Source organism: Stomoxys calcitrans, chromosome 5 (assembly GCF_963082655.1).
Source record: "Stomoxys calcitrans chromosome 5, idStoCalc2.1, whole genome shotgun sequence".
Lineage (NCBI taxonomy): Eukaryota > Metazoa > Arthropoda > Insecta > Diptera > Muscidae > Stomoxys > Stomoxys calcitrans.
Window position 1 is genome coordinate 154,197,130 of NC_081556.1, and position 25,149 is coordinate 154,222,278.

General features: G+C 36.9%; 1 protein-coding gene across 7 annotated transcripts in view; it reads left to right on the forward strand.

Moving 5' to 3' along the window:
* LOC106094415 (protein grainyhead) overlaps positions 1-25,149 on the forward strand; it is a 467,628-nt gene that overhangs the window by 384,990 nt on the left and 57,489 nt on the right. For 6 of the 7 annotated variants that reach the window (XM_059370613.1, XM_059370612.1, XM_059370615.1 and 3 more), the window contains exons 4-7: positions 16,556-16,687; positions 17,616-18,068; positions 18,425-18,654; positions 21,816-21,978. In XM_059370613.1, coding sequence (XP_059226596.1) covers positions 16,556-16,687; positions 17,616-18,068; positions 18,425-18,654; positions 21,816-21,978 — 978 coding nt within the window. The remainder of the gene's footprint in view (positions 1-16,555; positions 16,688-17,615; positions 18,069-18,424; positions 18,655-21,815; positions 21,979-25,149) is intronic. The other variant, XM_013261660.2, reaches the window with a different exon arrangement.

Below are 25,149 nucleotides of genomic sequence, written 5' to 3' on the forward strand. Positions count from 1 at the left end.
AGGACGCAATTCTCATCATTATCGTCTGTTTGCCTATAAAGAGATGACGCGCAAGAACTTGTTTAACCTATAATGAGATGCCGGGTAAAGAAGATCAATGGTGGAGGGTGTATAAGATTCGTCCCGACAGAACTTAGCACGCTTTACTTGTTTTTAAGAATTACGCCCTTTTGGTGCTCAAGAAGTAAAATCGAGAGTTCGGTTTATTGGGGAGCTATATCATTCATCATCATTCATTCATAACCTGAATCTATTCAGACTCAATTTGGCACGTATTCTAGAGGCCATAGATACAGTGACTGTTCAAAATTTCAGTAAAATCGGACAGGAATTACGCCCTCTGGAGGCTTATGAAGTATATTCGGAAGATCGGTTTATATGGGAGCTATTCCAGGTTTTACACCGAGCTAGACCATACCCGGCACGGTTGTTGGAAGTCATAACAAAACATCTCATGCAAAATTTCAAACAAGTCGGATAAGAATTGGGTACTCCGGAGGCTCAAGAAATATTTTTTAGCTAGATCGGTTTATATGGGAGCAGATTTTACACCGATTCTGATCATACTTGGCGCATCTGCTAAATGACATAGAACACGTCACAGTACAAAAATGTCAGCCAAATCCTATAATAATTGCGCCCTCTAGAGCTGAAGAAGTCAAATCGGGATATCGGTTTATATGGGAGCTAAATCGAAACAGGGACCGATATGACCCATTTACAATACAAACCGACCTTCACTTAAAGGAAGTATTTGTGCACAATTTCAAGCTCCTGGCTTTACTCCTTTGAAAGTTTGCGAGCTTTTCACAGACGGCAGACAGACAGACGGCAGGCAGACGGACAGACAGACGGACAGACAGACGGACAGACAGACGGACGGACAGACAGACGAACAGACAGACGGACAGACAGACGGACAGACAGACGGACAGACAGACAGACGGAAAGATAGACAGACGGACGGACGGACAGACGGACGGACAGACAGACGGACAGACAGACGGACAGACAGACAGACGGACAGACAGACGGACAGACAGACGGACAGACAGACGGACAGACAGACGGACAGACACATGGACAGACAGACGGACAGACAGACAGACGGCCAGTCAAACGGCCAGACAGACGGACATGACTAGATCTACATAAAATGTCATGATGATCAAGAGAATATATACTTTATGGGGTCTTAGAAGAATATTTCGAGGTGTTACAAATGGAATGACGAAATTAGTATACCCCCATTCTATGGTGGAGGGTAGAAAATGATGCCCACGTGTGGGCTATTACATAGTTGGCATCGCCCGATATTGCTTTTTCTTACATGTGACGCCTTTAAATCCTAATTCTAAATATTCACATTTCTACATCATTTTCCCCAAAGGGGTTTGAGGCAAGCTTTAAATTAAAATTTTTAATTAATTAAATGTAATTAATTTTAAATAATATAATGTTTCAATATAAAATTTCAATTGTGTTTTCCTCATAAAACAAATGTATGCAAAAAATCCGGTATTTTTTTTTATAAAAAAAAAATTTTGTATCGATATTCATGGCATCAAATTACTATTTTTATTATTATTGCGAATTATGAATTCATGCATGTGTACGAACTTATTATGCATATTTCATATTCAAATATATGCCAAAATTATTCATAAATATGTTCTTTTTTTGTATAAAGGCGCTGGAAAATGTTGTCATTGTTGTTAAATTCAAAGCAATGATTTAATTTATGAAAAATTCAAAAAAAAAATCTTCCCTTAGAGTTTTTTCCCAGAAATTACGCTTTGTTATTCACCTCTTTCATTCAAACATGTGATCTCTATTATCTCCAATAGGTTTTTTTGTTAGTGGGGAGAAAAAGAGTACAACTGCCATACTTGGTTGGAATTCACCACATCTTAGTGTTTACTTGTGAAGAAGAGCCCAAACAAAGTGTGCTGATATTCACACCTCAGCCTAACTAAGCATCTGAATGTCCGAGTACGAGTCGCTAGCCAACTAGCCGACTATACGATGAGTAGAGTGTGTGATACGATGAAACCAACGAGCAACTGACGACCAGCCATACGATGATGTGTTGTTGTTGTTGTTGTTTATAAAGGTGGTGGTGGTTTTTGTTGTTTTGGGTTTGATCAATTGCTTGTCTGTGTTGTTAGTGTAGTAGCTGCTGTTTGAGGTGTTGTGTGAGGCTCTGTTGCGAGCGAGTCTAACAAAGTCCACAGCCAACGTCTCTTTGCATACCTTTAGTCGTAGTCGTCTTTTTAACGTGGTCTTGACAAGGTCGTTCGGCTTAACGCACGTTTGTAACTTCACAATAAAATTGTCACATACGCAGCGTAATCATAATTTAACGAGAAAAAAAAGCGGGAACGATCTTTTATAAATAATTTAAAAAAAACCAAAACAAGTTTTGAAACAAAATAAATTAAAAGGAAATTTTAAGTAAAGAAAACCAGTGAAAAGAAATTAAAACAAAGCCAAAGATTTGTTAACAAAAAAAAAAAAAATTTTCAAAGAAAAAAAATTAAACCAAAAAACCTCAAAAGTGCAAAACTATAAAAAAGTAGATTTTTTTTATTTCTTTAAATAAACAAAATTTCTTTTTTTTAAGTAAAAGGTATAGAAAATGGAAAAAAATGATATTGGAAATTTGTTGAAAAAATTACAAAACATTGTGTTTGGATTTTAAAAGATTTGAAAATATCATTCAAATTATTGCACCATCATAAACAACAACAACCAAAGCATCAACATGGGTTTCACCTCATCAAGCTTGTGATCACATCAAACCCCAAAACATATGTTGCTGTTAATGAATGGCTCAGTCATGTTGCAACTGCGCTGTTGAGAGAGAGAGCTTACGAAAGCCTTTGTGTGTGGGAGTGAGTGGTGGGTGTGCATTATCACAGCAGCCAGCAGTCAGCAGCCAACATGTACATCGGCAGCCGCAACGGTTTAGTGCATGACACCCTCACATTATGTTTGTGTCTTAAGTCTTTCGTTTGGATTACAAACCTATGCTGAGAGAGAAGGAACTAAAACCAAATTTATGAAGGGAAATAATTAAATTCTTCAAGTGTTTCATTCAAATTGAACAATCGTTGTTTTAATTTGTGTGATTTGAGTATTTCCCCCCCGTATCATATGCAAATTAAAAAATTATGCTCTGCCTTTTGTCTGGTGTTGTGTCATTTTTTATTTGGTTGCTTTTCTGCACTTAACATATATTTAGAATACGCTAATATTCTAAAATTTCATTTCCTGTTAAATTAATTATCGAAAGAGAACACAAAAAAAGAGGAATTCAAAACCCATACAGAACAAAACCTCTCGAAAAGATTCTAAAAGCCATTGTAGTTGTTGTTTGTTTTTGGGTTTTTTTTTCTTCATCTTTGCTTTATCTGTCTTTGGTTGGTTGTTCGTTGTTTTTTTGTCACAATCATTAAAAATTTATTATTGTTATAAACATTGTTATTGATTTTTGGTGGTATGCGTTATGGCTATTTTTCGTGTCGATATAATGACACTTATATACTAAAGCTCCCAGCGTCTATATTCTTAGGCGTCATCACAAGATTGTTGGTGTGTTTTTTTTTATTTCTCGTAGCTTCAAGGTCTTGTGGAGAAGAGGAAAAAACCGCCAGTTGGAATAAGCTATTGGTTTTTTTTTTCGTACAGATTTGAGCAGAACTGAGCGACAGACGGACAAATGGACTAACAAACTGATGGCTGGACTGTTTGACTTGTTGTCGCAGTTGTCATTTGAAAAAACAACAACAACAACGACCATATTTGAAACATGTTTCATCTTTGTTTGTTTTTTGGGGTTTTGATTTTCAAGTGAAATAATGCAAATTAAACGCACATTTTAATATTGTCTTCAAGCCAAATAACAACAACATTAATAATAAATGGCCCAAAGCAGCCACTAACAAATTTGAGTTTCGATTTCGTTATGGGATTCGGTTTCAATTTCATAGGTCCCAGCTAAACAGCAACAAAAATAAATTATCTAATTTTGTATGTTTTATGTTCCGAAAAAAAAAGAAGAAGACGAAGAAGCAGAAAAAACTTGAAATATTTTATTATAATTGGATGGTTTCGGTATAATTTGGTGCTGTTTTCTTATACAAATAAGCCAGCCTATGGGTGGACCCTGATTGAGGGGTTTTATATTATTTTTTTTTTTTCGAAAAAAAGATTTTTTGGTTTTAGGCCTGAATTATTTTTTTACGATTTTCAAATGCCATTGATCGCTGGCTGTCTTGTCGATTTATCTTTTGAATTTCATTTAAAATTGTGTTACTAAGTCATTGGAGGAGAGGCTCCAGCTTTTGCTCTTCTTTTTCTTGGGTGGTTGCTGCTTCTCTGTTTTGATTTCAAAATAAAAGTGTAAGTTATTGTGGCTGCCAATAATGAAGATGGTGATAATGATGCTGGAGCTGGAGTCTCTGTTGTTTGGAAAACATTTCAAAGAACTGGTTTGAAGTTTGTATATTCAAACTTAAAAGCCTATTTTGAAATGAATTTTAAAGTGGCATCATTTTCAAGTGGGCTCTGGGCTCTAGGCTTCCCAAGCCCAAGGGAAACAAATTGTAGTTAATGATGATTTACTAATGCCCATGTTGGGGCCACATTTTGGGTGTGGGGTTTTCAGTTTCAGTTTTAGTTTTGTTGTTCAATACGACCTAAACAGAGTTTTCTTTAAAACATAACAGGTGTCAGTTAATGAAATATCTGAAATTGAATTTTTATCAAAAGGCCTATCGGGATTTGTAATCAGAGTAACATTGGGAAACATTTTGTAGGGGGGACTAAAATACTTCAGTCATGGCTATGCATAAATTAATTTTAGTTAATTAAAAATAAACTACGCCTAAAATAAATTGATTTTGGTAGACTATGTCAATTGGATTAAATCTCAATAAAAAACAAGGAAGGAAGATGGCCTTCACCATAAGAATAACAGGAAAGAAAAATGAAAAAAAAAAATTAAAAAAAAACTGCTTCTCTAAGAAATCAATTTAAGAGAAATAATTTCATTTGCAAAAAATAATAAGCCTCTCTAAATTTTGCTCTTATATCTGCTTAAAGTCTTTTTTTTTTAATTTTTAAAAGATTTTCATTAAATTCCTTTTAATATAATTCATTTTTTATTGCATTCTTATGACCTGGGACACCTTAATGGCCAGAAATACTACCTGTAGGTTTTTTCTTTGTCCTTTTCTTCAAAAACAAACTCAAAATATTCACTTAAGTAAAATTTGCGTGGTTTATTACTGATTTTGTTGTTGTTATTGTGTTCTATAAATTGTTGTTGTCTTTTTGAATACCTTGCTACCTTCATATAATACGTCATTGACGTAATGTAGGTTGGATTTACTTCCTGCTTGCAAAATTCTAGTTGGCGAGACTGGAATGTATAAAGAAATAAGCCTCGCAATACAAATGACAACTTAATGACAAACGGACGGACAGACAGACAGACAAGCAAGCAAGCAAACAAGCGGCCAATCAAGCAGCCACTCAATCTTATGGGGAAAAAGTAAATAAAAGAAAAAGCCTAAAGTTGAAAAAAAGAAACAGAAAGTAAAAATAAATCAAGTGACTCATTCAACAATACACAAAAATAAGGTATTACAAAATTTTCTTCAGTATTTTAATTTCAAGGATTTTATTCCTTAAAAAATTTGTTCTGTTCATTTTACCATGTCAAGGCAGTTGTTTTTTTTCGGCAACTTTATATTCTTTTGTTGTTATAGGAAAGCAATTAATTAATTATTTTTTGTTTTGTTTCTTTATGCAAATTTTTCGATTCATTGCTGTTCCTCTAAATCACATTAAAAAATATTCGCCCACACATAATCGTGAAGTTTAGAAATTTAAATTTTGTGACAGTTTGAACTAAAATATATCATGAAATGAGTGGATAGAAAAAACAAAGCTTAAAACACTACATCATCTTATGTTCTTTGTCATCTGCATTTATTTATTAGTTTATTTTTGGCTTAGTGATTATGTGCGCTGGTCTAATGCAAATGTGTCACCGCTTGCGGAATTCAACAACATTTGTGGTTGTGATGTATTTAGAGAAGATTTTTTTGCCAAATTTAATGTACAAATATTTGGAATTGCTAAAAATGGGTTCTTGGTTTTTTGTGAAGTATTTTTAGGGCATTCCATCATCCTCGCTGCTATTTTTTGATTCCTTCAACATTTTTCGCGGATAATATTCATACTGAATTTTCTCTGTAACATGCCTATTAAAACTGAAATCTTTGTGTTTTGTTAAGTGTTCAACAAACATTGAATTTTTGCAAGTCTCCTGTCTTTAAAACAAAATTTCCTATTTTGAATGAACATCAGCATTCATTTATTAAAGTTTTTTTTTTAATAAATCGGAATCAAAATCCTTGTCCCAACTCCCCCGAACATAGAAAAAATCCATAACCAGAATTTGAACCTAATTAAATGGATAAAATGATGGTCATAGAAGAGGACATTTGGCAACATAGTGAGAAGTTCGTTTAATACCCGTGCTTGGTATGACTCTAAGAAGTTCGTTTAATACCCGCACTTGGTATGACTCCAAGAAGTTCGTTTAACACCCGCGCTTGGTATGACTCTAAGTGAAGATATGGGCCTTTAAAATACTACAGTAGAATAAAAAGTATTATGGGAATCCTTTGTGCCGAATTTAGTGTAGATCGGTTGGCAATGGAGAGCGATGGTGTTGATTGGGGACACTAGGGTATCCAACTCTATTGCTTCTCCTGAACATCGTCGGAATGTGGATAGCGTTGTATTGCTCTATCGTTATTTTCATGGTTGGCAACGAAGAGCGATGGTGTTAATTGTGGAAAATAGGGTATCCAACTCTATTGCTTCGCTTGAACATCGTCGTAATGTGGGTAGCGTTGTATTGCTCTATCGTTATTTTCATGGCGTGTGTTCCAGAGATATTCGTCTCCTTATCCCTGACGTTAGGATGTTCACGAGGAATACAAGACTTTGCCAGGAACTCACACACGTTTGTAATTGATTGGCCAGTCGATCGAACCATGCATTAAGAAGAAAATTCATTTTTCGCCCCAACCATTCGACTCGACTTCCGGCGAATGTCTTTCCCACCGACATTGACGTTCAGAAATTTAAGGCTAATATCAACAAAACCCTACTCCCTCTTACCCCCCTCCAACCCTTAACTTTCCTAATTGCCAATGCAATGCACTGCATATATAGGGGACAACCCCTGCGTGTTGGGTACGTGAAAAATGTCCACATTATTGCACTAAATATGAGCCCGCGTCGGTTGAATACATATTTGTGAGCTTTAATCAAATTTGAATTATTTTTTACCGATTCCAATATGCATCATTGTTATGGCAAAAATGTTTGTATCAAATGTCCTGATAATCCGTTGGAAATTGTGAACTGCATACTTAAAAAATAATAAGGCTGGCAGACTGATGGGCGGAGAGACAGATAGACTGAGGAATGGACAGGCATTTGGACTAAAAGACAGACTGAGTGATGGTTTGGCAGACAGGCAGATTGAAAAACGGACGGACGGGGATGGCTAGATAGATTTGTATAGTGTTTCAGTATAGTTGTTGTTTTTATTGTTGCAGTGTGTTATACACTGAGGCAGCAGCCCTTGCCGATGAAGAACTCCATCGGGTCAATCCGGTACGTACAACCGGCTGAAAAGGGATTGTTTCAGTATCGTACTTTATCCTTGTTATTATCTTTAACATGGTAGTAGTAGAGCTGATGAAAATATGCCGTCGGCAATTTTTAAACGCACCACCGAAGGATGGGGGTATATTCATTTTGTCATTCCGTTTGCAACACATCGAAATATCCATTTCCGGCCCTATAAAGTATATGTATTCTTGATCAGCGTTAAAATCTAAGACGATCTAGACATGACCGTCCGTCTGTCTGTTGAAATCACGCTATAGTCTTTAAAAATAGAGATATTGAGCTAAAACTTTGCACAGATTCTTTTCTTGACCATAAGCAGGTTAAGTTCGAAGATGGGCTATATAGGACTATATCTTGATATAGCCCACATATAGACCGATTCGCCGATTTAGGGTCTTAGGACCATAAAAGCCACATTTATTATCCGATTTTGCTGAAATTTGGAACAGTGAGTTTAGTTAGGCACTTCGACGTACTTCTTCAATTTGGCTTAGATCGGTCCAGATTTGGATATAGCTGCCATATAGACCGATCCGCCAATTTAGGGTCTTAGGCTCATAAAAGACACATTTATTTTTCGTTTTTGCTAAAATTTGGGACAGTGAGTTGTGTTAGGCCCATCGATATCTTTCTTCAAATTGGCCCAGATCGGTTCAGATTTGGATATAGCTGCCATATAGACCAGTTTCTCCATTTAAGGTTTTGGGCCTATGAAAGACGCATTTATTATCCGATGTCGCCGAAATTTGGGACAGTGAGTTATGTTAAGCCCCTTGACAAACTACTGCAATAAGGAACTGATCTGTCTAGATAGGAATATAGCTGCCATATATACCGATCTCTCGGTTTTAGGTTTTGGAGCCATAAAAGGCGCATTTATTGTCCGATGTCGCTGAAATTTGAGACAGTGAGTTGTGTTAGGCTCTTCGACGTCCTTCTGCAATTCGGCCCAGATCGGTCCAGATTTGGATATAGCTGCCATGTAGACCGGTATCTCGATTTAAAGTCTTGGCCCCATAAAAGGCGCATATATAATTTATAATAATTTCACTGAAATTTGACACAGTGACTTATGGTAGGCTTTTCAAATTCCGTATTGTATATGGGTAAGATCGGTAAGAGTCGGAACATATTTTGATGTATATGCTATGGGAGATAAGGTTTGCAATTTTCAGCGGATTTTGATGAAAGGTAGTTCATATATATGCCCAAGGTGCCTGGCCGAACTTAACGCCTTTTGTCCTTGTTTCAATATATTGGGTTGCCCAAAAAGTAATTGCGGATTTTTCATATAGTCGGCGTTGACAAATTTTTTCACAGCTTGTGACTCTGTAATTGCGTTCTTTCTTCTGTCAGTTATCAGCTGTTACTTTTAGCTTGCTTTAGAAAAAAAAGTGTAAAAAATTATATTTGATTAAAGTTCATTCTAAGTTCTATTAAAAATGCATTTACTTTCTTTTAAAAAATCCGCAATTACTTTTTGGGCAACCCAATAAAATCACAAATTTTTAGAAGAGGTTTTTTCCTCATTTGCCCTTCAAATTCACCATGGATATTCTTTTTTATATTCATTTGTTTTTCCCTTCCCAACTTCGTTTAATGAAGACAATTTTTCTTCCATTCCCAAATTCAGGTTTTGGCAATGATAATTTCCATTTGAAAAATTCGCGATAGAAATTTATTTCCTATAATATTTCCATAGGACCATCGATTTTTTCTCTCATCCATAGACATAGCCTCTCTGGCACATTAGTTTCTGGAAAAGAATTTTCCCTAAATTTTCCTTCAAATTCACAGTGGACATTCTTTTTATTTTCATATCCGTATCTATTTTTCCCTTACAATCCTAACTTCGTTTAACGAAGACAATGTTTCTTCCATTCCCAAATTTATGTTTTGGTAATGAAAATTTCCATTTGAAAATCAGATCGGGCAAATTATAACATGGGGGCTATGTCAAAATCTGAAACAATTTTTGCCAAATTTATAGCGTTTTTCTTTGGGCTATAATAGTAATAATAGGGAGGCCACCGTAACGCAGAGGTTAGCATGTCCGCCTATGACGCTGAACGCCTGGGTTCGAATCCTGGCGAGACTATCAGAACAATTTTTCAACGGTTGTTTTCCCCTTCTAATGCTGGCAACATTTGTGAGATACTATGCCATGTAAAACTTCTCTCCAAAGAGGTCTCGCACTGCGGCAAACCGTTCGGCTATAAAAGGAGGTCCCTTATCATTGAGCTTAAATCCTGTATCGGACTGCACTCATTGATATGTGAGAAATTTGCCTCTGTTCTTTAGTGGAATGTTCATGGGCAAAATTTTCAAAAATTTGCAATTTGTATTTCTTTACATCTAATGGCTGGTATCATCCTCATCCAACTTAACATAATCTAGGCTTGACCTAATCTAGGCTTGACCTAATCTAGGCTTGACCTAATTTAGGCTTGACCTAATCTAAGCTTGACCTAATCTAGGCTTGACCTAATCTAGGCTTGACCTAATCAGGGCTTGACAATAGTAAAGATATACGCTGTTGCCATATTGTGGCCCACTTGATTTCTTTATAGCCTTTCTTCGATTGGATAGTCTGCGTTAGTCTACCCTTTCATACCACTTTGATTTCAATCTCCCAGGATTCAGTATTCCAATGCCTGAAAGTACAAAATATACCAGTGTATTATACCTACTATGACCTAAGGCCGTACATTGGCAGAGAATATGATAACTATTTTTGCCAAGTTTAGGATTGTCTTTTCATGTGAGCCCAGGCTAGCATAACCTATCCTAAGCAAATATAAACTATCCTACATATAGCTTAAATCATATTTGATTGTCAAATCATTTTTGATTGTCAAACAAAATCATATTTGATTGTCAAACAAACTTCATAACTAAACGCCACTTTATAACCAATCAATTTTTTGTATATTCTACACCACTACTGTGGTACAGGGTATTATAATTTAGTGCATTTGTTTCTAACACCCAAAAGGAAGAGAGATAGACCCATTGAGAAGTATATCGATCGACTCAGAATTACTTTCTGATTCGATTTAGCTATGTCCGTCTGTCTGTCTGTCCATCTGTCTGTCTGTCCTTCTGTCCATGTTAATATGTGTACACACTACAGGTCGCAATTTTCATCCGATCGTCTTCAAATTTGGTATGGGCATGTTTTTCGGCCTAAAGAGAAAGCCTATTGAAATTGGAAAAAATCGGATCGGATTTGGATATAGCTGCCATATATATGTTCTTCCGATTTGCAGTAATACTGCAATAAAATGGTCATTTGTTAATCGATTATTATGAAATTTAATAGAAAGGATTTTCCTATGACTCTCAATACTATTGGTGAATTTCATAGAAATCGGTTCAGATTTGGATATAGCAGCCATATATCTGTTCGTCCGATTTGCAGTAGTACAGCAATAAGATGGTCACTTGTCAACCGATTCTCTCGACATTTGGCAGGAAGGATTTTCTTATGACTCTCGACATTACTGGTGAATTTCATAGAAATCGGTTCAGATTTGGATATAGCTGCCATACATATGTTCGGTCGATTTGCAGTAATACAGCAACTAAATGGTCATTTGTTAACCGATTCTCATGAAATTTGGTTGGAAGGATTTCCTTGTGACTCTAAATATTACTGGTGAATTTCATAGAAATCGCTTCAGATTTGGATATAGCTCCCATATATATGTTCGTCCGATTTGCAGTAATACAACAATAAAATGGTCATTTGTTAACCGATTCTCTCGAAATTAGGCAGGAAGAATTTTCTTATGATTCTCAATACTATTGGTGAATTTCATAGAAATCGGTTCAGATTTGGATATAGCTTCCATATATATGTTCTTCCGATTTGCAGTAATACAGCAATGAAATGGTCATTTGTTAATCGATTCTTTTGAAATTTGGCAGGAAGGATTTTCTTATGACTCTTGATATTTCTGGTAAATTTCATAGAAATCAGTTCAGTTTTGCATATAGCTCCCATATATATGTTTCTCCGATTTGCAGTAATACAGCAATAAAATGGTAATTTGTTGACCGATTCTCATGAAATTTGGTACGAACGATTTTCTCTTAACTCTTAATATTAGTGGTGAATTTCATTAAAATCGGTCCAGATTTGGTTATATCTCCCATATATATGTTTGTCCGATTTGGAGTAATACAGCAATAAAAAGGTCATTTGTTAACCGATTCTCATGGAATTTGGCAGGAACGATTTTCTCTTGACTCTTAATATTACTGCCGAATTTCATAGAAATCGGTTCAGATTTGGTTATATCTCCCATATATATGTTCGTCCGATTTGCAGTAATACAGCAATAAAATGGTCATTTGTCAACCGATTCTCATGAAATTTGGTAGGAAGGATTTTCCTATTACTCTCGACATTACTGGTGAAATTCATAGAAATCGGTTCATTTTTAGATATAGCTCCCATATATATGTTCGTCCGATTTGCAGTAATAATGCAATAAAATGGTCATTTGTTAACCCATTCTCTCGAAATTTGGCAGAAAGGATTTTCTTATGACTCTCGACACTACTGTTGAAGCGCTTTTATTGACCAGTCTTCCCAAAATTTCAGAATTAGTGTTTATAAGGTAGGTGTAGGGTATTGTAAAGTCGGCACCGTTTGACTTTTGCCTTTCCTTACTGATTTTCATATGAATACCTTATGAATTTTCTAAAAATAATCGCTCAGTTCAAAAATATACATTATAAATCTTTTTCCTTCGTTTGTTTTTTGTCGTATATATCAATATTTAAATAGCTGTCGCTGTAATCTAAGAAACTACAAGATTAAGCACTCATCTTTGTTTTGTTCCAAAAAGCTTAATGGCTGCGGGTGTTTTTTGATTTTTTGTTATTGAGTCTTGAGTCTATTTCTTCTCGTTTTTTTTTTCATGGATTCACCTTCAAAAGCCTATAATTTGTCCAAGCTCGTCTGAACATAATGATTAGTGGCTACCGATTTTTGGGTGAGCGTTATCTTACCAATAGCTTTGAAACTATCAAATTTTTCTAAGCCATTCATCCATCAATCAATAACACGTGTCTTGCAAATCATCTTAATAGATGTTATTTTTGGTTTGTTGTGGACTCAGTCTAAGCTGTATAGGAGTATATCATGTTTTTGAACTAATTTTCAAGTTAATCTTCAATAAGTAGAGTTGCCAGGTTTTTTGATGTAACCATTTTTCAATTAAAAAAAAATCATCTAAATTTTTGTTTCATATTTTATGGTGAATCTTGGATTTGATTACTTGCATGCCATTCAAGGGTCAAGTTTATCGAATTTATTTTAATTAATCGCTGTTAATCAATTAAAATATTTCCTTTTGTAAGCATAGACAAAAATTTACATCTTATTTTTATGATCGTATCTTTGCGTTTGGTATTCATCTTCTTTTTTGATGAATTAAAGTATTAAACAACAACAACAAACACAGAGGTAAATAAAAGCTAGCGCCCATTTCCATGAAGAGAAACTAAGACCATGTAGTGGGTTTAGGTGCGGTTTTCTATTGCGACACCTATACGAAATATTTTTTTGGATTTTTTTTTATTTGTTTTCACTCACAGCCGAGTTGGTCTATACAAAAGTTTTGCTTTAATAAAGAGATGACATGAAATTTTGAAGGTTTTCGTTTGATTCCCTCATCATAATTGTCATGATGATGATGAAGTTGATGTAGATGCTGCTGAATATGACAACGATGACGCTCATATAGCCTATTTTGATGGTGATGATAATGATGATGTTGATTTTCATTTCATTCCATCTGTTATGTAGTTCGTCTTGCTGTTGTTTTTGGTTTTCCTGTGTCTTGCCTAGAGTTGGTTAAGTAATCGGCCATTGAAGTTGCTGCCGATGGTGATAATGATGATGACCAATAGATTTTGTTTAATATTGAAGATTAATATGCTAATTTCGAATTTAATTTGTTTTATTTATGTTTGCTTTTAAATCGGATTTTATTGCTTTTTTCTGTTTTTTTCTTCTTCTTGCCTTCCCCTCTGCATGGGCTACACAAACATCCATACATCTTTATACTAAGCAAAATAAAATTGAATTTTTGTTTCCATTTGTTTTTGTTGCAAAGCAAAAAGACGCCAACGCCTTTTTGAAGAGAAGAAATAGACTAAACGAAGATACCACAAGCAAAAAACAAAAAAAAACCATAAAAAATTTTGTTGATTAGTAAAGTCTTGCAAAATGCTAAATCTGTTATAAATCATAACAAAAAAAAAAATGCCCATATACTTCATGCCCTCATGAGAAACACGCCCACCTTAAAAATGCATTGACAACAGAGAATGAGTTGTCAAAGAGCAAGTTTAGATAAATCTTTGATTAGGTAAGGTTTAAGTGGCAGTCTGCCATCAAATTCATTTAGACGTTATGGTCTATCACAATGGACGATAAGACAGGAACAGGAGAAGGAAGATAGGTTCTTGCAAAAACAAAAAAGTGTAGAGAATTAAAAAAATAATTAGAACAAAATATTGGGTTGCCCAAAAAGTAATTGCGGATTTTTCATATAGTCGGCGTTGACAAAATTTCTCACAGCTTGTGACTCTGCAATTGCATTCATTCTTCTGTCAGTTATCAGCTGTTACTTTTTGCTTGCTTTAGAAAAAAAGTATATTTGATTAAAGTTCATTCTAAGTATTATTAAAAATGCATTTACTTTCTTTTAAAAAATCCGCAATTACTTTTTGGGCAACCCATTATAAAATTGAAGGAGTTTTTCAAATTTTTTAAAAATTTTTATAGTTTCTGTTTAAAAGCTTTACATTAAACAATAATTTGTCCATTATGTTTTATGCAAATACAAATTTGCCCATAAACATTCCATTAAGGAACAAGGGCAAACTTCTCACATATCAATGAGTGCTGTTCGATTCAAGTTTAAACTTTTTGGGAAGTGGCCTCCTTTTTTAGCAGGGTCCGAAAGGGATGCCGCAGTGCGACACCTCTTTGGAGAGAAGCATTAGGAGGGAAAAACTACCGTTGAACATTTATTCTGATTTTCTTGCCAAAATTTGAATGCAGGCGTTCAGTGTCACAGGCGCACATGCTAACTTCTGCACGTCGGTGGCCTCCACTTATGTTTCAGCAGCCAAACCGGGCCCGCTCCGCTGCGCCTTCTTTAACTCTCAAATATCTTTTTAGGATGGGCACACTTCGCCTTGAATACGAATATCGCATTCATGCCATTGTAGCCTATGACGCTGAACGCGTTCGAATCCTGTCGAGAACATTGGCCAAAGCGGTGTTTATCCCCTCTTAATGTTGGCCACATTTACGAGGTACAATGCCATGCATGGTCATTTAGAAAATTATCCCCAAAGAGGTGTCGCACTGCGGAACGCCGTTCGGACCCGACTGTAAAAAAAAGTCCCTCATCATTGAGTTTAAACTTGAATCGGAAAGCACTCATTGATGTGTGAGAATTTGCCCCTTCTCGGTTCCTGGTGGTAATGTTTTTCCTTAGGGTAATGTTCCCATTAAGGGAGGGATGGCACCTCAAACATATCAACTCAAATATTGATATCAAATTCGTGCTGCACTACCAAATCCATTTAATTTGAGCCCCATATTGCCAAGGCCCGTAAACATGAACTGTTTGAAGGGTGTTTGAGGGCTGGGGCGACCACCGGCACTTTACCCAGAAAATAGATATCAAATTCGATCTTTATTCCCAACGGAAAAGAAGTTCAGTTTAGGGGGTTATTTAGGGCGTACCACAAAACACTTGGCTCTAAAGTTGGATATCAAATTCGTCGTACGCCGCTGGGTACTTGAACCCCATACTGAAATGAACGTCCAATATGTCTGTTTGGGGGAGTTTTGGGGTTGGGGGCCCGATGGGCAATTAGACTCAAATTTTAACACCATATTCGTATTCTACTCCCCAATAGCTTTCATTTGATACCTATATTGTCCCGATCGGTCCACTTTTGATTTTGGGTTGTGTTTTTGTCATAAGGGGGAGGGTCCGTTCCCCTTCCGATACCCAAATATTATAAAGCCTATGCTTCCTTCCGGACCAACCTAAACAATACGCGAAAATTTCGCCTATACCTTTCATTTGAGTTTCATATTGTCATGATCGTCAAATAAACCTATTTTAAGGGGTCTTTGGGCTGGAGCGGCCCCCCAGTTACTTGGACCCAACTTTTATTATAAAATTCGTACTCTACTCTTGAATACCTTTCAATTGAATCCCATATTGTCCCGATCGATCCACTTTTATTTTTGGTTAGTACTTTTGGGGTAAGGGGGAGGGTTTTCTATGACATTCAACTTATGAGTTAAATATGGTCTGAATCAGTCCATAATCTGATATAGCTACCATAAAATCCAATCTCCCGTTTTTACTACTTGGGCCCCTATAGGACGCAACTCTTATTCGATTTGGCTCAAATTTGACACAATGCTCTCCAACATTCAAATCAAGCTTCATAACCTGATATAGCTTCAATAGCATAGCAATTCTTATCCATTAGCCTTTGTTTGCCTTCAAAAGAGATATCGGTCAAAAAACTTGACAAATGCAATCCATGGTGGAGGTTATATAAGAATCGGCCCAGCCAAACTTACTTAGCTTTCTTTACAAAATTTTTTTTTTATAATTTTTCTATGTGGTTTCACTTGAGTGCTTCAAATTTCCCAACCCAATTCCAAAGTGATTTTTCAACAAATTTCCCATATCAACTGCGAAAAATATCCAAAAATTGTCAAACTAACGTAACCCTGTATAAAAAACTTTATGTAGTCTATAAAACATCCTTCCCCCCTCTACAGGTAATTGTGTTGCAACAATCGCCATCGCCTACACATATACAAATCAAAGAGCCGCCACCCAGTCCTGGAAGTCCCACAAATCAAACGGAAGCCATGTACGCTGCCGGCGGCGGCACTCAAATTTATCTACAGGTAAGTTAAGAACAAACTGCAAAACGGACATAACCCCCCCCCCCCCCCCCCCCCACACCCTTCACAGTAATAAAACCTGATAATGACAAACTCTTCGATGATGGTGATGGTGGTCCATATATTCAAAGTTCTGGTTAGCTACTGACCATAACAACGTTCATCCGCTTGTCTGTCCGTTTTCGTTATGTTTTCACTTTCATGACATATGGTGTCAAATATTTTACCTTTTGCGGTAGGCTGTTATGTTCTGTTTCGGTATCTTTTATTTTTGTTGTTGCTCTGGTTGGCTACCGCGTTTTTTTTTTTTTTTTTTGGTTGGTTTGTTGTTGTTCCTCTCATTATTATCATCAATCGTAAGATTATAAGTAGTGTGAGTTGTTTAGGAGGAACAGGTTGATGGTGGAGCCACAGTTAACGGCAGCCGTTGATGGGAAGAACAACAACAACAACAACATCAAAAGGCTGCTAACAAAAATCAACAAATGATTTAGCGCCAGTAGTTACTAAACCGGAATCTCCTCAAAAGTATACATCCAAAGGCAACCTGCCAAACGGCCACCGAAGACGAAGAATCAGACAGCCAGCCAGCCAGCCAGCTAGCCGGGAAACAAAAACAAGCCAAAAGAACACGTTCCTCACACACGCCGCCAAAGATCACAACGAACAGCCGGACAGTCAAGAGCCAACAGCATCATCATTGAATGAACAAAACCAAAACAAAACCTATAAGACCACCACAACAAAACGAAAAAATACACACCTCCACATCCCATGGAACAGTTCAACAGATTCCCTTACTTGTTGCCTCTTTATGATGACAAGTTTCACAATGATTGTCTTGCCAAAGGCTTTAAGCCGCTTAGCTTAGCACAACATTAATTTTGTTTTTTTTTTATTTTCATTTTTCGTTTCTTGTTTCGCCCAAAAGGGTCCTCATCAAAATTCAGCCGTTGGTCCCGGTGGCAATGTCAACACACAAACACCCAGTCCAGGTCCCTATATTGGGGCGGATGGCTATGGCATGTATGCCACCAGTCGCCTGACGACAGCACCTTCGACCACCTTCTTGTCGGAGCCCTATTATAGGGAATATTTCACCACCACCACAGATGGCCAAGGTTATGCGCCCACACGCACCATATATGGGGATAGTGAGGGTCCCCAGCCAGGCACCACATATGAAGGACGTTTTACTACCACAACTACAGCCAATGCGGGCATACCGCCTCCACATTCCAGCTCGAATGTCTTAAAGAATGGAGGTACACCCATCTATGCCAAAACGGTGACAGCTGCTGGCCTCACAGTGGATTTGCCCAGTCCGGATTCGGGTATAGGTGCCGATGCCATAACGCCCAGAGATCAAAATAATATACAACAGGTAAGTTGATGAGCAGATGTGAGAATTTTTTTGAAGAAACTCTGACTAAAACCAATATACACACATTTAACATTTTCTTTTGCCCCCAGACCTTGGATATGAGATTCTGGGTCTATTATTCTAAGAGTTTTTTTTTATTATTTTTTACAGCTATTTTTTTTTTTGCTCATAAAAACAAAACTGGTATACAAATAATAACATGAATAAGTTCTCCAAAAGCGTGTAGCGTCCTGTATACATTTTCGATAGACATTTATTAACCCTTAACATATGACACACTTTTGTTTATATTTTCTACCGAAAATAAGCATTTTGATGAATTTATAAAAAAAAAATTGCTTTTTTTCTATTTCTAGTCTTTCGATTACACAGAACTCTGTCAGCCCGGCTCTCTGCTAGACAACAATGGTGGCATTCCTGTTTCGGTTAATAGCATACCACGCGGTGCTGTTAGTGTTCATGGTGGTCAAAACAGTCCGACCACTTCGTTGGGCGGCACCAGTGCCAATGGCAGTGCTACACGTTCCCGGCCATGGCATGATTTCGGCCGCCAAAATGATGCTGATAAAATACAAATACCAAAAATGTAAGTAACTCATGAACAGTTTTTTTCCATTTTTTAAATTTTTTAGTAAAAAGAAGCGTAAAGGGCTTAAAAAGTAATGTGTGCTAAGGTATTTGCTAAGCCTGAACCTAACTGAATCATTCTCAACAGGAATAGTGAAAGCTCTTGTCAGCCCCAATTTCATGAAAATTCTACAAAAAAATGTATCCTTCTGTCTAATTTCTGTAAATCAAAGCGGGAAATAAGTCTTTAGGCAACTGCGATTCTCAGCCCTTTACGGTAACGTTGATGGCACGTCACATGTTTTCCTATTCCCCTTGTTTCAGACGTTGTTGATGCAGCAACGATTGAAGGGCATAATTTTATTGTACATACCAAACTTTTGTCAAAGCAGCAAAAATTAAAGCTTCTAGGAACCGAACAAGCAAGACCGAGAGATCGGTATACGCGGCAGCTATATCAGGTTAAACACTGATTTGGAGCGTATTTGATACATTTATTGAAAGACCGCAAGCAAAATTTCAGCCAAATCGGACAAAAATTGCGGCTTGAAACGACTCCAGGAGTGAAATGGGGAGATTGGTTTATATGGGAGCTATGTATTGGGTTGCCCAAAAAGTAATTGCGGATTTTTCATATAGTCGGCGTTGACAAATTTTTTCAACTGCTTGTGACTCTGTAATTGCATTCGTTCTTCTGTCAGTTATCAGCTGTTACTTTTAGTTTGCTTTAGAAAAAAAGTGTAAAAAAAGTATATTTGATTAAAGTTCATTCTAAGTTTTATTAAAAATGCATTTACTTTCTTTTAAAAATTCGCAATTACTTTTTGGGCAAGTATACTGTTTGGGGGTATACTAATTTCGTCATTCTGTAACTCCTCGAAATATTCGTCTAAGACACCATCTTATGTGTATGTATGTTTGTTTGCTTGTTCCGTATAGACTCAAAAACGGCTGAACCGATTACCTTGAAATTTGCACAGACTGTGTAGATTGATCTGGAAGGCTATCATAGGCTTTATAATTTTTTGATATCGGGAGGCGGGCGGACCCTCCTCCTTACCCAAAAGTACTACCCAAAAATAAAAGTGAATCGATCGAGACAATATGGGATTCAAATGAAAGGTATTCAACAGTAGAATACAAATCTCATAGTAAAAGTTGGGTTCAAGTACTTGGGGGGCCGCCTCAGCCCCAAAACACCTTAAAATAGGTTTATTTGACGTTCATGACGATATGGGACTCAAATGAAAGGTATCCGGGAGTAGATTACGAATATGGTGAGGAAGTAGGAATAGGCTTTATAATTTATTGATAACGAAAGGGGCGGACCTTCCACCGTTACCCCAAAAACACCACCCACAAAAACGCCCAAATTGGCACTTTAGCCAATCACGGATATAAGGGACTTTGTTCCGTATAGACTGAAAAACGGCAGAACGGATTTTCTAAAAATTTTCGCATATTGTGTAGGTTGGTCTGAAAGGAAACATAGGCTATTTAATTTTTCGATATCGGAGGGGAGACGGACCCTCCCCCTTATGCCAAAAACACAACCCAAAATCATAAGTAGACCGATCGGGTCAATATAGGTATCAAGTGATAGGTATTGGAGAGTAGAATACGAATATGGTATTAAAATTTGAGTCTAAGTACCCATCGGGCCGCCCCAACCCCAAAAATAGCCCAAACAGATATATTGGACATTCATTTCAATATGGGGCTCAAATGAAAGGTATTCGGGAGTCAATTTTGAAACTGGCATACAAAATCAGATCAAAGTATAGGTGGTCACGCCACCTCTCAAAAACGCCATTAGACCCATTATGACTATATGATACTTGGCTGAACCGATTTTCTTAAAATTTTCAGAGATTGTGTACGTTGGTTTGAAAGGAAACATAGGTTATTTAATTTTTCGATATCGGAAGGGGGACGGACCCTCCCCTTTATGCCAAAAACATAAGTTGACCGATCGGGACAATATAGGTATCAAGTGATAGGTATTGGGGAGTAGAATACGAATATGGTATTAAAATTTGACTCTAAGTACCCATCGGGCCGCCCAAGCCCAAAACTCCCCCAAAAAGACATATTGAACGTTTATTTCAATATAGGACTCAAATGAAAGGTATTCGGGAGTAGATTTCGAAATTGGCATACAAAATCAGATCGAAGTATAGGGAGTCACGCCACCCCTCAAAAACACCATTAGACCCATTATGACTATACGATACTTTTCAAAGATTGTGTACGTTTGTCTGGAAGGAAACATAGGCTATATAATTTTTAGATATCGGGTGGAGGCGGACCCTCCCCTTTTTCCCCAAAAACGCCACCCATATCCGAAAGTGGTCCGATGGGCACAATAAGGTTATCAAATGAAAGGTATTGGAGACTAGACTACCCAGCGGCCCCCCAACCCCAAAACTCCTCTAAACAGATATATTCGAAGTTCATGTCAATATGGGACTAGAAGGAAAAGTATTAGGCAGTAGGTTAAAAATATGGCATAAAACATTAGGTCCAAGTAAGGGGAGGTCGCCCACCCCCAAATACCCCCAAATGGGCATATAAGCCGGCCATGGCTATATCGGACTTAAACGAAAGCTATTTGAGAGTAGATTACGAATATGATATTAAAATTTGAGTTCAAGTCTAGGTGGCGCTTTTCCTACCAAAGATGCGTCAAATGGGTTATTTGACTCATTATGACAATATGGGACTCAAATAAAAGGTATTTGAGAGTAGAAAACGAATTTGATATCCATATTTGAGTCCAAATGTCTGAGGTGCCATCCCTCCCCTTAAAAGCACTTCTACTTAGCCTAATTTTTAAAAACACCAGGAACCGAGCAGGGCACACTTCTCACACAAGGCGGAGTGTCCCCACTCTAAAAAGATATTAGAGAATTAAAGAAGGTGCAGCGGATCTGGCCCGGTTCGGCTAGTAATTCATACAATCGCATATTATGCGGCTGCAGGCCTTTAGGACATCTGTATCTATTACAAACAGAAGTACAAAAAAAAATCTCAGCTGGCTAGACTATATGAAAAAATCTTAAAGCTTGGCGATGGTCATGCCTTATTTTTAAAAATTTCAATAGCTTAATTTTTTCTGTCTTTTTGTTTATTTTTTCTGGTTTTGAGTTTTTAACTTTGTTCTTCTCTTTTTCCTTTTAGTTTCTCCAACGTTGGCTTCAAATATAACCTGGAATCACCAATCTCATCATCACAACGGCGAGAAGATGATCGAATAACTTACATCAACAAAGGACAATTCTATGGCATTACATTGGAATATGTGCACGATCCAGATAAGCCCATTAAAAATGCAACAGCAAAGGTAAGTTTCAAATAAAAATCTTTCTCTCGCAAGACAAAAAAAAAACACTACTCCAAAGTCCATTAAAAAGAGTAAATGTAACAAACATAGATCATCAGCCAAGGATAACAAATGGCAAAAGCAATCCATTTAGAACAGAAACTCGGCAAAAGAAGAAAAGATGACTGAAAAAAAGATGAAAAGTCCCAGACTGATGAGAAACAGAAAGAAATAGGATATGCGAATTTTTATTTAATTGTCTCTAAGAAGGAAGAAAAAAAAAGGATTTTGATATATGAGTTCAACTACTGAAAAAGGAGGATATGCCCGTGGCTTTGAGAATTGCTTAAACAAACACACACACACACTCTCACACATGGCTGCTGTTGAAGACTGGTGAAAAGAAAGAGTTGTATAAACAAACGTTTGGTGATTTGTCATGTTCTGCTTGATTTAAGATTTTGCCACTTCCCTTTGCTTTCCTTTTCCTTCGGGGGGTAATCAACCCCCTTCACCCTTTCATTCTTATCTATGATATGATCACTCGTCAATGTCATTCTAAATCAGGACGCGATTGTTTCCCAATGATATGATGATGAGTTGATAGATGATAAATGATTTGCATGATGATTTATTTCTTTTGATGGTGTCGTTCTTTCTTGTTGGGACCTTGAGATTTGATCTTTTCTAAGACAATTTGCGCAGTCTGTCTTCGCTATTTACTTTACTTGATTTGAGAAAATTGCCTTAAAAATTCTCAAGTGTAAATTTGTTTAGGGTTAAGTGCATCACTTTTGTTTTAATTTTCTTTGATTTGAAACATTATCAATCAAATGTTGAGATAATAGCAAAAAAAAAACGAAAGCGGAACAAAGTTTCTTACTTAGTTGCCAAGCAAAACCGGATATGCAAATTTCTTGGCTGACATTTACTTTTTGGATCATGAAATGCAAAACCTTAGTGAAGACATCATTTTCTATTTTTTGTTCCTTTGCTACTTGAAGATGTTTCAAATTTGTGGAATTTTAAGTTTGGAAGTAAAAAAGGAGAGTTTTGCTATTTATGCTTGTCTGTCAGACGAAAAAAAGGAACATAAAAAGATCTTTAGGTCAAATTTTGCCCGGACTTTTTATTATTGAAAATCAGTTAAGATTCTTAATGGGCGAAATGTACGCAAATATAATCCCTGTAAGCAGACGTTTGCTATGTTCTGTTCTACATCCAATATCAATGATTTTGATGAAATTTTGCACACGTATTGGGATGTCAATTAAAACATCTCATGAAAAATTTTGTAGAGATCGGACCAAAGTTGTTGCCACTACAGCCTTAAAAGGCCTTACCTGATGACAAATATATATGGGAGCTATATCTAAAGCTGGACCGAATTTTATGGAACTTTGCACACATATGAGAATATTGAATAAAATGCTTCATGCCAAATTTTGTAAGGATGGGACTACAATTGTGGCTACTACAGCTTTCAAAGGGCATATCGGATAAAAGATATATATGGGAACTATATATAAATCTGATCCGATTCTGATGAAATTTCGAACACATATTGGGACATCACAAAAAGCTCTTCGTGCCAAATTTGGTAAAAATCGGACCAAAATTGTGCCTTCTACAGCCTTTGTGGGTCAAATGGGACGAAAGTTATATATGGGAGCTATATCTAAATCTGGACCGATTTCAATAAAATTTTGCAAGCATTTTGGGTCGTTTAACAAAACACTTTGTGCCAAATTTTGTAAGGAAGGGACCAAAATTGTGGCTACTACAGCTTTAAAAGGGCATATCGGATGAAAGATATACATGGGAGCTATATATAAATCTGGACCGATTTTTTTCAAAATCAATAGCGTTCGTTCTTGGACCAAAAAATACATTTATTCCAAATTTTGTGAAAATCAGACAACAAATGCGACCCGTACCTTGATTACAAGAATACATGGACAGACAGACAGACGGACATGGCTAAATCGAATCAGAAATTGATTCTTAGCCTATCCGTATGCTTATCGATGGGTCTAGCCCTTCTCCTTCTTAGCTTTGCAAATAAATGCACAAATCTATAATTCCCTGTGCCTCAGTGGTGGTGCAGGGTATAAAAATAGAGATAGTGAGCTGAAACTTTGCAGAGATTATTTTTTTGTCCATAAGCAGGTTGAGTTCGAAGATAGGCTATATCGGACTATATCTTGATATAGCCCCCATATAGACCGATTCGCCGATTTAGGGTCTTAGGCCCATAAAAGCCACGTTTATTAATCCGATTTTGCTGAAATGTGAGACAGTGAGTTGTCTTAGGCCAGTCGACATGTTTCTTAAATTTGACCCAGATCGGTTCAGACCTGGATATAGCTGCCATATAGACCGATCTGTCAATTTTGGGTCTTAGGCCCATAAAAGGCGCATATATTGTCCGATTTCGCTGAAATTTGGGACAGTGAATTGTGTTGTGCCAGCCGACAACCTCCTTCAATTTGGACCAGATCGGTTGAGATTAGGATATAGCTGTCATATAGACCACTCCGCCGATTCAGGGTCTTAGGCCCATAAAAATCATATTTTTGATTCGATTTTGCTGAAATTTGGGACAGTGAGTTGTGTTAGGCTAGTCGACACCCTTCTTCAATTTGGCACAGATCGGTTCAGATTTGGATATAGCTGCCATATAGACCGATCTCTCGATTTAAGGTTTTGGGCCCATAAAAGGCGCATTTATTGCCCGATGTCGCCGAAATTTGGGACAGTGAGTTGCGTTAGACCCCTCAACATCGTTCTCCAATATGGCACAGATCGGTTCAGATTTGGATATAGCTGCCATATAGACCGATCTCTCGCTTTAAAGTCTTAGCCCCATAAAAGGCGCATATATTATCCGATTTCTCCAAAATTTGGAACTGTGAGTTGTGTTTAGCCCTTCGACATCCTTCTTCAATATGGCACAGATCGGTTCAGATTTCGATATAGCTGCCATATAGACCGATCTCCCGATTTAAAGTCTTAGGCCCATAAAAGGCGCATATATTGCTTGATTTCGCCAAAATTTGGAACGGTGACTTGCGTTAGGCCCTTCAATATTCTTCTTTAATTTGGCTCAGATCGGTCCAGATTTGGATATGGCTGCCATATAGACCGATCTTACGATTTTAGGTTTTGAGCCCATAAGAAGGCGCATTTATT